At 33.7% G+C, this 17,023-nt stretch overlaps 1 protein-coding gene and 1 pseudogene across 1 annotated transcript; one reads left to right on the plus strand and one right to left on the minus strand.

Annotated features, from left to right (window-relative positions):
• The first annotated feature begins 448 nt into the window (after nucleotides 1-448).
• LOC110013017 (protein GAMETE CELL DEFECTIVE 1, mitochondrial-like) lies at nucleotides 449-1,153 on the plus strand (annotated as a pseudogene).
• A 2,800-nt stretch (nucleotides 1,154-3,953) lies between these two features.
• LOC105175925 (uncharacterized) lies at nucleotides 3,954-11,229 on the minus strand. Its single transcript, XM_011098574.3, has 21 exons — nucleotides 10,755-11,229; nucleotides 9,904-9,983; nucleotides 9,430-9,516; nucleotides 9,262-9,312; nucleotides 9,063-9,180; nucleotides 8,922-8,978; nucleotides 8,724-8,788; nucleotides 8,551-8,634; nucleotides 8,313-8,363; nucleotides 8,152-8,214; nucleotides 8,016-8,062; nucleotides 7,827-7,896; nucleotides 7,682-7,744; nucleotides 6,395-6,484; nucleotides 6,286-6,324; nucleotides 5,948-6,175; nucleotides 5,752-5,837; nucleotides 5,168-5,216; nucleotides 4,961-5,041; nucleotides 4,764-4,857; nucleotides 3,954-4,520 (listed from the first exon to the last, which is right to left on the minus strand). Exons 1-21 carry the CDS (start codon nucleotides 10,870-10,872, stop codon nucleotides 4,345-4,347), a joined length of 1,797 nt encoding a protein of 598 aa, XP_011096876.1. The 5' UTR covers nucleotides 10,873-11,229; the 3' UTR covers nucleotides 3,954-4,344.
• Nucleotides 11,230-17,023: the final 5,794 nt, after the last annotated feature.

Consider the following 17,023-nt stretch of genomic DNA (forward strand, 5'->3'; position numbering starts at 1 on the left):
TTCTTTGAAAATCTTTCATTAATATGATTTTTGGTACTTTGGGAATTGCTTTAGGCTCTTGCATATACATTGCTCAATGGTGTTCTTGATCTTCATTCCGTTTTTTTGCATCACCTTTTTTCGGTCATCTGTGGATTTAGTGAACAACCAAGCATTATGTATGCTGTTGGGGAAAGTTCATTTGGGAGTTGAGCATTCATGTCAATTCTATATGAGTTGCTGATGTGTTCCATTCCATCATAATTGTTTCTAATGCTTTTTGGTGTTGCTGTTCATTGCTGCTCCATCGAAATTCCCTTTTCCCCTACAGTTCTCCAGCTTGGTAGTTCCACCTCCTGTCTATTGCTTCGAGGGTTTTCCTAAGCAAAATTGGAGTAAAGAATGTAAGAGTTTTTAGTGAGACCTTCATATTGGATGGAATTTTGGGTTCGATAATGTAGGCTAGACTATGGCCATACAACTACTTCTTCTCCAGGAACTGGTTTGGTGAAATTCCTTACTCCAGATAGTTGTTTTATGCTGGGGATGACCATATTAAAAGGCCTAGTCTTTTGGCAATGTCGGACATATACGCTCATTTATGCTTTTTTTGCATTATATCCAACACTAGATTTGCTCACTATTGGAGACTTTAGATAATTGTGACACCTAGCTAAAAACTCTTTGGATTAATAAATGCAGGATATTTGATTCTCCAAACAATGATTTTGAAGACCCAAAAACTCCCAGCTCTGAGTTCAAAAACAAACCTGATGGCTGGGAAACGATATCAAAACCCCCAGCTGCCAATGTATGGGACATGTCGCAAAGAGAAGATGACATCCTGGTTCAAGAATTTGAGCATCGAGTTGCCTTTAACAAGTTCCAGGTTAGTGCCATATTATTTGGAGCTTTCTGTCTTGTTTATGTCATTACACTTTCCGTTTCTTTGCTTGTCATTTTTCATATGACCTCTCAGATTGCCAGCTTTATAAACACACATATATAGTCGTAGGAGGCCCATTGATGGATGGAGTACATGATAGAAGTAATAGGACCAAATGCAAAGAAAGGGAAGGGAAGTGTTTCAAGGTTGCCCGCTGTATCAGATGAAGCAACTCAACCTTTCTGAGAGGAGAAGACGGCATTCCCCAGCCCTTATTCTTCCTCTTAGGGGAGATCAAACGTATTGAAGTCACATCCAAGTGCTAAGTTCTTTATATAGTGTAATTACTATGGCAATTGAGACCGACAATTTAGCTAATGCCAAAGGAAGGGGTTTCTCATTCTGATTTTGTATTTCTTCGCCATTACAAGTTTTTTCCTTGTCAAGTGACCTCATTAAACTAGAAAATTCCATAAACACTTGGAAATGCTGATAACTTTTTTTCCTCCCCGGTTTTTCTGGCCCGTTGAGTGAATTCCTCACTTTGCTTGGGCATCAGGTGTTAAAGCAATTTCCTAACTGTAGATGCATGTAATTGATCCGATCATATTTTCTGCAGATGAGAAGATCAGCCTCCAATGAGAAGGTGCTGAATACGACCAAAAATGAAGCAGGTAAAGAAATGTATGAATAGGTGTGCACGCATTTCTATAAAGTGGATGCATTGACAAGAAAGTCAAATTTTTCCTACATTGGGCATTATATTGACAAACTATCAACTTTATTGTCTTAATGTAGTAAACACACATTAAAAATCTTTTTATAGATAATCATAAGATAATTAAAATTAGTAAACAAATTACAAATTAGTCACTTATGAACTAATCCACCACAAAGTCCCAAATAATTTAGCCATTTATCCCATATGCCCCAGGAAACATGGCCTTATGGTTTGGAGTAGCAAATTGAATTTTTTATTTTAAATTTTATTATTTATTCTATTCTATTTAATATATACGTGCTATGTGTATAAAATATTTTTCAAATCAAATAAAAACATACTTTTATATATGCAGTATGTATATATATTAGTTGGAATAAAACATGCAACAAGTTTTGAAGTAGAAAAGAATCAAATATGTACAGCAAAATGATGGTTGACTAAATTGGTTTAATCTTGATGAATTTTTTGTGTGTGTGTGTGTTTGAATTTTTTAATTACTAAAAAAAATTCCTTAAAAAATCTCGATATTTTAAATTGATAATATAATTTGTATTTATCTATAAACTCATCTACATATTTCAATTATCAAATAAAAATTTTATTAATTAGAAACATTATTTATTTTAAATATATTAAAATTTTGTATTGTATTTATCTAAAATTTTATTATCAACTATATAACTAATATAATTTATTTTGTCTTTACCTGAATTCTTATCTCCAACATTATAACTAATTTAATTTGTATTTATCTTAAATAATTATCTGATGATCATGGTCTCTAGAAACATGATCTATTGTAAATATATTATACATTTATATTTATTCAAAATGTTATCTTTAAATTATAAATAAAAATATCTTATTGGTTAGGAACATGTATATTAAATATTTATTTTTATTTATTCGAAATCTTATCTCCAAGATTATTATACTAATTTAATTTGGATTTATCTTCAATAACTACCGAAGGATCATGGTCTTCATCATTTTTGTATTTAAATAGAATGAAATTTATTATACATTTAACAAATTCTTTTTTTTTTTTATTTGTATAGTGCATATATATGTAAAAAACGATCTATTTATTCAAAACTATTCTATTTTACCTATTAAAAATAAAAACTTTATTTTGCATAAAAGATTCATTTATAAAATAATATATATTATAAAATATTTTATTTAACTTTAAAATAAGAGAATATGTATATATATATATATATATATAATCATGCATTAGACCGGTTGTATGCTAGTATAAAAGTAATCGAAGATTAAAAGGGCTTACCTAAGTAACCGAACATTAAATTTTCTTGAATCCAAATTAAGCACGTGTAAATTTGACGAAGGGATAACTACACCACATTCGCTTAAGCTTAAGGTTTGGTGTAGTAGTATGCAGACTCCTGTAATTAAAAAATTACATCTAGTATCATTGACATCGTTTATGTTTAACAAATAGGTCCCCATGAGTCAAAATCATCGAGTTCGCTAATATTAACAAATAGATTGCATAAAAATTTAAATGTATTCTCGTTTGATTTATTTTGACTTATTGTAGGTCAAATAAATTTTTCTGACCAGACTATCTCTTATATATCTCCACACGTTAATGCATATGAGAAGGTATATTTTCATTCTTATTAGGATGGTATGATCAAAAAAATATTTGCATGACCTGCAATAAATCAATTAGAAGTAAATACTATTCAATTTTTTAGTTAATATCAACAAATTTGGTGAATTCGAATAACGGATGAATTTATTTGTCAGTCTAAACAAATGTTAGGATTCTTAGGACTACTAAATGTAATTTTTCAAAACATAAGAGATTTATGAATAATTACATCAAATCTCAGTGGAAGGATGTGCAATTATCCCTTTAAAGAATTTTAGCCAATGTTAGGCACAATAAATATAATTTTTTAAATCATAAAAACTTTGCGTATAATTACACCAAGATTTAGAAAAAAAGCTGTGTAATTATGATTATGAACTATGAATTTGCCAAGGGGATATAGGGGGCTGTATGTTAAGCCCACGGGAATCAAAGAAAAACGTATTCCTTTTTCAGCTCATAAATACAGAATTGAGGCCGTGTCTTTCGGTATTCCTATTTCATTGTTTCGTAGAACTGATCTTGATTTAGAAAACCATAAATATTTTGGTATATAAGTCAGGGTTAACTTTTATAATTGTCCAAGCCATATACTCGAGATGCTCAGTGCTCATCACAAGCGTAAATTCACAGAATCAGAAAAACAAGTAGAATAACAAGCTTTAAAAATTCTTCCATACTGCAAGAATTTAAGCTACAAAATCCTCGCCCTGAATAGTCGAACTGTGCGGTAATCATAGTCTCGCTTTCAGATAAGGGTCTTGTGTTTTAACTCGATGGAGAGTACCATAAAAACCATTAGAATACAAAGTATCTAGAAATAACGTGCACAGGGTAGCAAGCCCTAAGCAAAATAGCATGAGAAAAAGTCGCATACATGTTGAGAGCAACCTAAAATGGGAAGATCTATAAACGAAAATGCAACTATCTGTTCTATTCCACGGCATTGTGCTGCAATACGACTTTCCGTTTAAAAGACCGGAATTAAGCTGCACTCCGCGGACGACTCACCATGAGAAGCTGTAGAACCTACAACACTAGTATGGTTTTATACATAGAAACGCCTGGAACAAAATCATGATATCCTGAAGCTGCAATTGGATATCAAGATGTCACACTCCAAAGGTTGCTAAACTTTCAAACATGTAGACCATTGCCATTGCAGTAGATGCCATCTAAAGACCCATTTGGTAACTTAGCCGCATTCTCATAGAGATGTGCTTTTATTGCTGAGCCATTGCTCATCCTGCATGGCTTTGTCGCACCTTTCTTCAAAACATTATCCAGCTGGCCACAAGCTGCTGCTACAAGTCCTGTTGCACAAAAAAGGTAAAATAATGTACAAATTTTTAGTGCCCTCTGCAATTTCTCTTTTAATTTCCCTAGCCAAGAAGCACAAGTATTCAATTTATCTGAATGTTGAGTACAGATTTACCTCATTTCACAATTTAAGAATAAAAATGCAAGCAGATCAAATTGTCTTTCATCAGGAAGTAACATCATATTGGAAAAAAAGAACAAGAAAAAGAAAAAATCAAGAATGCAATAGGAAGTACCTAAGAAAAGAGCAGAAGGTTTTCCTGGTCTTGATTTAAACTCTGGGTGAAACTGAACGCCGACAAAGTAAGGATGACTAGGCAGCTCAATAATCTGCAAAGGGAAGTTGATAGTTAAACTCGCACACCCAAATTCTAAAGAATAAAGTAGCAATCAGAAATTGGCAGCCACCATAACAATAGATAAAAAAAACCACCTCCATGCGGCGACCAGTTTCATCTTTGCCAGTAAAACAGAGGCCACCATCTTCAAGTTGCTTGACCATATCAGGATTTACCTAGACAAGATTAATCTAGAATTTTCAACATAAAACCCTATAAATCCAACACGAAGATGGAAGAAATTTGAGGAACATTAACTACTGTAAATGTGCAAGTAGAACAGTAATGATAGTTTCACACACCTCATATCTGTGTCGATGTCTCTCATCAATAAAACTCCGATTACCATATCTGGCAGAAAGTATTAAAACCAATTAGATATTGAGGGGCAAGTGTCAGAATACAGTTGTATTCTTTTTTATGCATTTCACCACAAACGGCTTTAGACCTTATTGCTAGAGAAATCTAGTGCTGTAGACAGGGTGGGAATATGCCATAATGCATTTGTAAGAACTCACTAGGTCGCAAGGTTGGGAAAAGTGGGGGCTGATTTTCACACTATCCTGGATGGACCAAGAATGGAGTAAAACTAGATGATGATTGTCATTGGTTGTGGGGTACAAAGATGTTGCTACTTGCTAGCACCAGAAACTTGAAAGATCAAATCCAAATGGTACTGAACCAATAGGTATTGTCATCCCAATAATCATGACACAGGAGATTACCCAAGTAAAATTCGCACCGTATCCCATATCCCATGAAGAAACAAGAAAAGTTGCACACATTTCAAATGACACAACTGTGGGTTCAATCCGAAAGTTGAAAACCTTTTCCTTTTTCATATGCAAGTGGTAAGGAAAGGAGAGGCAAAAGTATGAGGACTCACAGTCTTGCTGATTTACTTGAACTACCCTGAAAGTATGTCCTCCTTGATCCGAGACGCATAGTGCCTCCCATATGGGTTTTTGAACCCTGCTAAAATAACACCAAGGTCAGAGTAATATAATTAATGAAATCAATCAGAATGATCAAAGCTATATAACTTTGACCAAGTATTCTCCAAACACACTCGCAGGACAAACCTCTGGCATGAAAATAACACATGGATTCTCAGTGTTTGGATCAAATTCTGTGCTGTTCGCATTGCTTAGTTCAAGGACAGACCGGGCAAACTCAATGACAGCAATTTGCATTCCTAGACATATCCCAAGATATGGGATCCTGTTTTCACGGGCATACTTTGCAGCCAGAATTTTACCCTCAACTCCTCTGTCACCAAAACCTCCAGGAACTAGTATGGCATCTGCCCCCTACAAGGCAAGAATTTGTCAAGAGGGTCAAGAATAAAATGTAATGCAAGGCTACAAATTAGCATAAATCAAATAGCTGACAAGAATATCAAACGGTAGACAACACAGACCTTCAACAATTTCCAAGCACTTCTATAAGAATCTGGGTTCTGCAAGTAGCCATACCAAGCTGTGAGATGTATACAGGGATCCGACAAATAATTATAGCAAGAAAGTTACCTCTTCTGCATTTGCATCTTCAAGATCACTAGCTGGTACCCAATCTATGCATAATTTCCTATGGCATGCAACAGAAGCGTGCAAAAGAGCCTGCAGACAGTTATTAATATACAATAAGCAAATCATCATTTCCCTAGAAAAATTCTTCAATAAATCCTTGTAAAAATGAAACTGGAATCTGGTGAAGCATCTCACTGCTCCAGTTTTCAAATGAATTTGATTGAGAACGGCAATATCAAGTGAAGTAAGACACCCTGATAATTTATTACATCCAATAATATTGAAACATAAAGAAAAATGATGCAACAAGCTAGGGTTCATAGTATGAGATATTCTCATAGGCATAAAGATATTAAACTTAGTATGGTATTGAAGCCTTTTGGCTTCATTGTGGAGACTTGGTGTTTTCCGAAAATACAAAGATCTTCATAAAAGCCCCCTCTGCCAGTCAATTAGTTAGTCGTATCTTAAATAGACAACTTCAGAGGTAGAAGAAACAATTTAAACTGTATTTGCTGCTAAAACTTAGCATATGGTCAATTCAATAGGTTCTCCACTAAATGACAAATCTCACTGATGTCAGGTACTTTAGTTCTTCATGTCCATTAAGCTCATCATTTTGAGGAACAGAACATAATACAGCAGATATGTCTTCGAATTTCACTACCTTCACATACATGGTACCACAGCCATGGCATGCTTGCAATATTATATTTGTTTATGTTCACATCATACACTAGTAAATAGGACCAACTGATCAATCAACCTGTTTGCCTGTTGATAAATTTTAGTAACAGTGACAGCTTGATGCACAGAACAAGTGCAAGAGGGTCAAGGAATAAGGAAGAATGAGGGGGTAGCTTTCAAGAATCAGCGAAAGAATGAGTTCCCTTCCTTCATTATTTCCAGAAGGAATCAGTCATACAAGTTTTAATTGGTGGTGAATGCCACCTTTATTGTTTCAAACATATCCAATCTTGGGATAAGTCCATGACACCAGCTCAGGAGCAATTAGGAGATATTTGCTTAGAGTTGGTTTTCTGGAGTGCAATTGCTTAAAGTTTTTGTAGAGTGCAATACTTAACAACTTCAAAATTGCAAAGATAAAGTAGTGATAACTGGTAATATTGATTAATAACTTATGTTAGTTGGAAAAAAGCTAATCTAATTGAATAAAGCCACTGAACAAACAATATCTAGATGGACTCAGCAGTTTAAGGAAATTATTCTTTTTGCAATTTTGAGACAACATTTTCATTGGGCAAAAATTAGATAAAATGAGTTCACCTTCAGCACAGAGAGATAAGAATCTGCAAGCCCAGTGTACTTTCCGACCATAGCAATTCTAACCTGTGAAAGAAAGTCCTAACATTGAGAAATCACGAGGCAACACAAGTGCACTTAATTCCAAATTAGTATGACAAAAACCTACAGGCTCGTTCAGCAGATCGCAGAGATCTGCTCTAGACGTCCATTCCCCTAGTGCAGGATCCCTAGTGTCACTGCAGATAATATACTTAAATATTAATTCCAAAAGGAGGCAACAAATAAGAGGAAACTGGAACCAGAAACAATCTGATCCTAATTGAATAATAGAAAACACAATGGTTGCTTGACGAACCTATTGAGGTTCAGGACCTTCAGAATTGCCTCATGAGCCTTCTGGTCCTGAAGGGAAATATAAAAAAGAACAGAGGTTAATGTCAGTCAAATTCAACAGGAAATTGATATTCAAGTGAAGGTGCAGTACTACTTACTCTCAAAAGCAAAGGTACACGCCAGATGTTGGAAACATCATACAATGTGATAATGTTCTCTATCTGGAGGGCATAATATATTCATCATCCACTATTAACTTGACTTTTTGATCAGTGTACAAATTGTAATGACAAGATATTGAAATGTTTAAACATGATACCGGAACATGGCAAAAACGAGAAAGCTTTTCCTTGACATTTCCATCAAGTTCCTGTAGAATGAAGTAAACTTTAGCAGAAGATATAACCTATGGCAGGATACATATAACTACGTGGACAGCAATGTGAAGACGATGGGAGGTTGTAGAAGACTTGCAACATTTAAGAGCAAAGATCTTTGCTCAAATGTTAACTATAGCTTGTGCATGCTTCAACATGGGGGGTAGAGGGATTAGATACCATCGTGCTGCGGCAAGCTAAAATATTTGGAGTCAGGCCCAAGCTTCTCAGTCCCCTAACACTGTGTTGAGTCGGTTTTGTTTTCTGCTCATGTAGAATCAGTGCCACAATCATGTTATAGAAAGAAACTTACTAATGCAAAAGACACTATAAGATAACCCACAAAATTTCACCTGCTCGCCAACAACAGTTAGAACAGGCACCAAGCTGACATGTATCAAGCAAAAATTTCCAGCACCTAAGGTCCAAAGTGGCCAATCAGTGAGACAAGGACACCATCTTAATTTAAGTTTCATGAGTAGAAAAACAGCATTGATGCTCCTCTGTCATATGCATATGTCTATGAGCAAGACACAGAAACCTAAGCTTACCTACACGATATGAAAATTGTCCGAGAGCCTCAATGAATGGCATTGATTCAATATCACCTGCAACAAGACAGAAATTTCTGTGAAGAATAACCAAATTCTATAAAATAACTAACCCAATTGCATGTGAGATATCTTGTTTACCTATAGTACCACCCAATTCTATAACACAGACATCAGCTGGACCCTCTTTTCCATCCACTGGTATAGCAGCAACACGTTCGATCCATTCTTGAATAGCATCAGTTATGTGAGGAACAACCTGACCAAGGGGGAACTACTAAGTGAATTTCTGCACCAAGGTTGGCACAACAAAGAAGCTGGACGAGACAGAGTGACACACCTGAACTGTTTGTCCCAGATAATCTCCCCTTCTCTCCTTGTCAATAACAGCCTAAAACCCAGAAATAGAGCGCTTGGCAAGTCAATGTTTGGCCAAGTTGGTAGCTATCTTAAAAGGCATTTGAGAAACATTATAGTATCAAAAAGAATAATGAGTCTCAATACTTGCCTGAAATATTTTTCCTGTAGTTATATTATTGTCTCGTGTCAATTTTATATCCAGGAACCGCTCATAGTTTCCAAGGTCCAGATCCACCTTCAAAAAGAAATTTAAGTTATTTTGCTTTGGTATGCCAACGGAAATCCAACTCTCCTCTACCAACAAATGAAAGATTTCAAGCAAGTTTGATACATAAATACATATCATAGAGAACATATAATACCTACAATCTTTACAAACTGGTGGTGTTAACCTACTCTATTTTTTTATTTTTTTTTTCTGACAACGAAAAGATAAAATTGAACTTCCAATTGGAACTGGAAACGAACTTTCACGTTCAGTATCCGGTAGATGAAATATACCCTCATCTCCGAGACACCTCAACGAATGAAGTATAAAGAAATGCAGCCAACAACTCAAGTTTACCTAAAATTCAAAGTTAAATAAGCTGAAAAGAAATTTATACAAAGCATGCTGTCTAACCTCCCCACCATCATCTAGAACAAATACTTCTCCGTGTTCGAAAGGAGACATCGTGCCGGCATCAGAATTCAAATAAGGATCTGAAAAAGTGGGGCAAGGAAAAACATAGAAAACGATACATTAGTTTCTTCTTTTATGTAAGTTCGAGATAAGCTTGGGGAGAGGGTGCTAAGCGAGCATGTAACTGTTCCTGAAGCGCAGAGGAGGGATATAGACAAAATCAAGAGGAGAAGAAAAGATAAAGGAAAAGAGAGCAAAGGAAAGGTGACGGTCAACAGCAGAGAAATAAAGGAGAGAACTCTCCCAAAAAGTTGTAAACAAAGAAACATGTGAAGAAAAAATGTGGAAGGATATTGTGGGTGGTGCTGGAAACAGGTAAAAAGAACGTCTTTAGGCATGGAAAACAACTTAAATTGCTTCTTCTCTGGAGCTCTAAAGGAGAAAAAACAAGAGCATGAAGAGAGGCCCATGTCAAAGAAGCTCTGAAGTTATAAAGGAGAAAAAAACAAGAGCATGGAAGAGGAGGGGTCATTCAAATAGTTTGGGACAAAACCAGAGTGAAAAGTTTGAAACTAGAAGACGAATGAGGAATTGATTGAATCTTTTAAGCTGTGAGAGAAATGGAAGCTTGTGACCTTTTTCTTTTTTCCTCTGAAAGGCCAGAGAGAACCAAAAAGAATGGTGCGTATTGGGTAAAATCGAATAATACTGTCATCTTCGGTGGTTGGTTGTCTCTCTTTGGTATTTCTCCGGGCATTACATAGATGACCAGAAGAAGGAACAGTTGTGGAGTGGGTGGGTGGGTGGGTGGGGGGGGGGAGAGAGAGAGAGAGAAAAAAGAAGAGATGGACCAATCTTGATGGAAGTAACGCGAAGTCCGCAGGCCTTGAGGATAAGCCCGATGCTGCTGGCGGTAACACCTTTACCCAGGCCGCTCACCACTCCTCCCGTCACTAAGACGTACTTCATTTTTGTGACAAAAATAAGCAAAGGGGGAGGGGGAGAGATGCTATACAAAAGGGTGTTTTATGAGAATCTTATCTATTCCGTTAATCTTTCTGAAACGCAGATAGAGATAGAGGAGGCAGAAGGGAAAAATAAGGGAAGATGGAATGAAATGTATGCAGAGAGGGGTGGGGGAAATGGGTATGAGCCAGATTTGATTCTGAAGAGGAGGCAATGGCGGCTTTATAAGCAAGCAGGAGGACATGAAGGAGGAAATATGAGGGTAAAAATACACACTTTTTTTTTTCCCCCCGTACACATTGGACGCCTACTACTCCTGCCTGCCACCCTACTTAGCACAACAATGCAGCCCTCGGCCCTTTCATCATCATCATCATCAATAAAATTCTATAACAATAATAATTAAAACCTCCCTCGCAGTCGCCCTCCGACCCAACACTCTTTACTCTTTTTTCCTGTAGGCCGTTTTTGTTCTCCCGAAAATATATAACCAATTTCTATTGTTTTTAATCTGATCTCATTATTTTTTAAATTGACAACATTTAATTTAAGCTTTACATCACTAAAATGTCTTGATATTGAGAATGATGCATCGGTCAGAAGGAAATTAGTCGAGTGATCAAATTTAAACTAATCACATAATAATTGTATTATATTTATTATGTAATTTGATTAAATTTACTCCAATAAAATATTAAGTGGATATTAGAAAGATTGCCCAGCGCAGAGTTTGTAATAAAAGAATATTCCAAGTAGAAGTCGTGATAAATATGGATCAAGTTTTGGATTGCAATGGCTTTCCGAAAGGTTGATCAAAAAGATAAAGAAAGTGAAAAGAGAGAAACAAGAAGGTGGACCTGTGGTTGTAACAGAGAGATATGGTCAAAGTTCCATAGGATAGAAGTGCGCGAATCCTTATATTAAAAGAAAAGCCACCAAACACGATTGAGCTATGGCCCATATTTGTTTGATTGCTTAATTGAGGTTGGGGGTGTAATATCATTGCAAATCTTCATTTATTTTCATACTATATAACTCGAAAGGAGCGGTTGGTTGTTTCTCGTTTTGTTTTATACCAACGGTTGATGGGGGTCCCCTCCTCCCTATGCATACTCACAAGCCTGGACCCAATTTTAATAACAAAGGCAAACTAGCAATTCCCTTGAAAAATTAAATAATAAATATCAAAAAGAGATTAAAAAGCAAAATGAGTAGAAAAATAAGGATTACTATCTAAATAATTTACCTCATCATCCCCTATAAAATAAAATATATTATTTTATTTCTTTATATTATTAAAACAAAGTAATTTACCTCATTATTATTTAAATTACCCAGAAAGATACTTTGGCATTTTTTGCCTCATAGAGTGGTAAATTATTCATTTACAACATCACAAAAGAGTTCCTTACATTTTTTTCAATTATTATAAATTGAATGTAACACTTATAATTCATACCATGCCTATTTAAGTTTTTTTTTCCAGAAAAGTTGGTGATTTTATGCTTACAGAAGCCTCACATGCCATACTCTCAAGGTCGGTTATAATAAATAATCCCTTCAATTTAAGGGAAGAAATAAACTATATTTTATTCGTGAGTTCTAGTTTAAAGTAATTTGACCTAAAATAAATATTTTCTTTGATATGTTAAGGCTTCTCTCTTTATCAAAACGCACATATATAAAACAAGATATTATGAAAATACTAAATGATAAAGTAACATTGCTAGTTAATTAAACAATCAACTTAATCAAACAATAGATTAAAATACATACTAGCTCATGCAATATTAGTAATAAGGGGAAAATGCAATCAATCCTCTTGTAATATTGTAATTGATCAAATTATTCCGATATAAAAAAAAATAATTTATCTTTTTATATTTTTAAAAATACAGCAATTTATAATTTCTTTATTTTTCAAAATAAAGTAATTTACCTCTTTATCTAAGGATGTTTATTTTATATTGAAAAATACGATGAGATAATTTGCTATGATTTTTTCATACAAAAATAATTTACTCATTTACAATATCATAAGAAGATAAATTATAATAAACTTAGTAATAATATGTGATGAAGAGAAAGTAGTAAATGCATATAGCGAATATTTTCCCACAAATACATGGTATAATTTTAGTGTGAATCCATCTCAATAAAATTGATCAATCTAAAAGTTTTGATGAATTATACAGAGTCTCATGTACTAATCATAGTTTAATGATCCACAATATATCAATTTGTTCAGGTAAAAAGAAAAGTGCACGCACTATAACAATGAACTGGAGGAGGACGGAGACACACGTGGAGCTGAGTAGCTCCATCTCCGCCTGCCATTGCGCAGCTTCGATGTAACCGTCATCGTTGATGTCAATGTAACTACCAAGTGGGACCTATCCCCAACGGGACACACGTCAGTTCTACGTGGTTACCACATCAGATCTGACGTTACACACACGATACTTACTAGTCTTACATTGGTTGTTGGTTAACTAATCGAGGACGAGGAGCCTCGCTTCTTTTCCTATTTACCTTGTTCGGAGCAACGGCGAGGCGAGTGAGAGGTACCCCACCCCCCTCTCTATTCTCTAATCTCCAATTCTTACTGAATTAAATTACATTATCTATACTGCACTCCTGCAATTTACGCATCCTATTAATCAATTTGATCTGTGGGAGCCACAATTTTGCACAAGTTTGAAAATGTGGCATGAATTGACTATTATTACTCTTTTCCTCTTCTCCACGCCCTCACCAAATCCCACGCGCTCCCCTTCTCTCTTAAGTTTACTCGCAACAATTTAAGCTTCTTTTCCCCTTATTCTACATTTCTCTTTGCTCTGTCTTAAATCATTTTTCTTTCTTTCTTTTTTCTTTAGTCTTTTAAGGACATTTTAAATATCAACTTCAATTTCTTTTGTATCTTGGATCAAGTTGAAAGGGGGTCATAACATTCAATGACGGTACTTTAATATGGGAGAGATTATGAGAAGAATTGGGACAATTTTCATATGATATTTTTTTTAAAAAAGAATTGGGACAATTTTCATATGATATTTTTTTATAAAAAGAATTGGAACAATTTTCGTTTGATATTTAGGAAATCTTACTGCAGTTTATGTAAGAAGCTAACAATAGGATGAAACAATAATATGTAATACATTCAAAATTATAAATTGTACAATTTTCATATAACAAAAAATTAAATAATTTTATCTTTAGATCTTTTTTTAAAATCTAGACTAGATTTCATGACACGTGGTCCTGGGCAGAGGTGGCAATGACTCACACATTATCCATTCCAGTACTAATTCCATATTTCAATCCCCAATTTTGACTTTCCGTCACCTCATGAGCGCAAATGCAATCGATTTCAAACATGTTGATTTTAAGCCAAAAATCCCTTACAAATAGCTTTGCAACTTTATCAATGTTGTCTTGATCCAATAGTTAAAATTAATATTGAAATTTCATAAACAAATGTAATATTATGAGTTTAAATTTTACTGGATTTATCTATATTTACTTTATTTAATATGAATATTTTGACTCATTTTATATGAATTATTCTAACTTATTTATCATTGTTAGGTCATAGTTGTTGGAAAATTATTCACCAGTGATGAGCCCAAATAAACAAATCCTAACTTAACTATTACTAGGGGTGTAAACGGGCTAGCTCGAGCTAATTTTTTTTACTTTTTATTATTATTATTAGATTAAATCATGAGAATCACCAAATTTTTATATAAATTTATAAGTAATAAAATAGATTGCATAATGTATACTATTTTATAAATATATCAAAATGTAGTATGAAAATTTTAATTTATTTTTATAATTATAAACTACTTATTAGTTTAGTAGTAATATAATTAGTAAAATATACCAAAAAAATTCATACTAATTAATTTAAAATCGTAGAAAAGTATCCATTATCTGGAATAATGCAATTGAAGTACATAAAAATATTTTATAGCTGAGATTAATATATGTTCACAATCTACAATAAATTTCTATATTTATAAATGTTAGTATTACATTAATGTAACTATCATGTTATATTATTGAGCAAAATAGGTTAATCTGGTCATTAAAATTCAGACGAAATCGTTAGATATGATCAAACTTACAGAAAAATATATTTGATAGAGTTTTAGACTTATTTGATATACAGATGTCGAGATATCGTACTCAAAATATAAGAATAATCATTCAAAATGTTGTATCGTTGAACCAAGCCATGTGATTTTAAATCCATACCGTCGGATATGCTAATGGATACAGTCTTATATATATTTTAATTTGGTATGAATTGAGGGCCCGAATTTTAAAATATCCTAATTGTTGATTAAACTTTTTGATCTTATTATATATATAATAAAATAATAATAAAAATAATTAAAATTGTTCAACCATCACTATTATTATTATTATCATTATTTTTAGATTAATTCATAGGATATACTGAATTTCGACATAAATTTATAAGTAATAAAATAGATTGCATAATACATAGTATGTATCTTGATATAAATATAAAACTAAAAAATAGATAAAAAAAAATCATAAGTAAATTACTTGTCAATTTAAAAAAAGTATAATACAATACAAATATATATTAAAATATAACATAAAATTTATATGTGTCATATTAAATAATAATTTTAATTATAAAAGATATTATAATTTACTAAGTTGTTCATTAAATTTATTTTTGTATAAGATTACATGTATAAGTAAAAGTGCCATAATTTATTAATATCTAAAATAAAATATATGATATTGATTAATACTTAAAATATATGGTCAATTTTGAGTATAAAATTGATAAAGTATTGAATATGAAATTAAATATATAAAAATTATATAAAAAAATAAAAAATTAGAAATCAGCTCGAGAGCTAATAGATAGAGATAATTGAGCTCGAGCTGAAAATCAAAAGCCGACTCACGAGCTCGAATCGTCTACCACCCCTAACTATTACAGAAAAAATAGTGGGTTACAAGAACACTTTAAACAGGCCAAAAATACAACAAGAAATATTACAAGAATATTAACTAATATTACAGCTCTGATAATAATAGAAAATGAAAGAACGAGAACAGTAAGAAGATGAAAGGCTTAGGGTGCCAGATCTGATGGGGATAACATACAACCACCAAGGCCGGCAACCACAATATAGGTTGCTTGAACCAAGTCATGCCATCAAGGCTTAGTCACAAATACCCACTAAAACCACTTAAGACTTCTCACTTAGAACCACAAAAAATCACTCAGAAACACTTAGATAAAATTTCCACTCAAAAAATTTTATTTTACAAAGAACTTAGTTCACAAAGAAATGGGGAAGACAATTTCTATTTTGTTTGTTCTTCATTTGCCAGAAAAACTGGCAGTATAAATAATGAGGAAGACATTAAAGCCAGAGAGAGATAGGGCGACGGCGGAGCAAGATACTGAGAAGAGGGAAAGAGACGCAATGGAAGAAAACGAAGGGTCGGTGAAATTAGGGTTAGGAATTTTTCACCAGTCAATGAGAGAGACCCTTTTAATTGGTGAAAAGTCGGGTTAGTCAAGTGGGTCAAAGAGAGAAGTGGGCTGAGGTAGCATGAGGTTGGGTAGCCGTCCAAGTGAAGTGGGCTGAGATAGCATGAGGTTGGGTAGCCATCCAAGTGAAGTGGGCTTAGGGGGGACTTGTTGGCTTGAGCCTACCAATTTTGATTCTAGGTCAATTTTCTCAACATTCTCCATCTTGAACCAGATCTAAAAAAGGGAACCTAGTCCAATACTGGATCTGACTTTCATCATAGCCAAAACGTCCTAGAACTTGCAAAAGAGAAGAGAAACAATTGCACAAATACGGGTTAGAAAGTGCAAAGAATATTAAACAGAATTAACAAACCAGGTATACTTCTTTAGAATTTTCTCCAGTGATTACATTTGCTTCTTCATTATTTTTTTCTTCTTTTGGAATTTTACAGTCTTTGATAAATTGTCATTTCTCTCCACAATTATAACATCTTCTATCCCAAGATTTTTTATTCCTAGTCTGGACTTTGACCTACTATGGCTCCTATGTTTATATCCAAAATTCCTATTTTTGGTTCTTCCCCTAACATGATTAACTTCATTTTGGGCCTGATTAGTAAT

Source organism: Sesamum indicum, linkage group LG12 (assembly GCF_026168435.1).
Source record: "Sesamum indicum cultivar Baizhima isolate 11 linkage group LG12, ASM2616843v1, whole genome shotgun sequence".
Taxonomy (NCBI): Eukaryota; Viridiplantae; Streptophyta; class Magnoliopsida; order Lamiales; family Pedaliaceae; genus Sesamum; species Sesamum indicum.

Coding starts and splice junctions, on each gene's coding strand:
- LOC105175925 (XM_011098574.3), bottom strand. CDS start 10,872: ATGAAGTACGTCTTAGTGACGGGAGGAGTGGTGAGCGGCCTGGGTAAA. Junction 9,984..10,754: donor CGTTACTTCCATCAAGATTG/GTCCATCTCTTC, acceptor CCACTTTTTCAG/ATCCTTATTTGAATTCTGAT. Junction 5,217..5,751: donor TCAAGTAAATCAGCAAGACT/GTGAGTCCTCAT, acceptor ACTTTCTGCCAG/ATATGGTAATCGGAGTTTTA.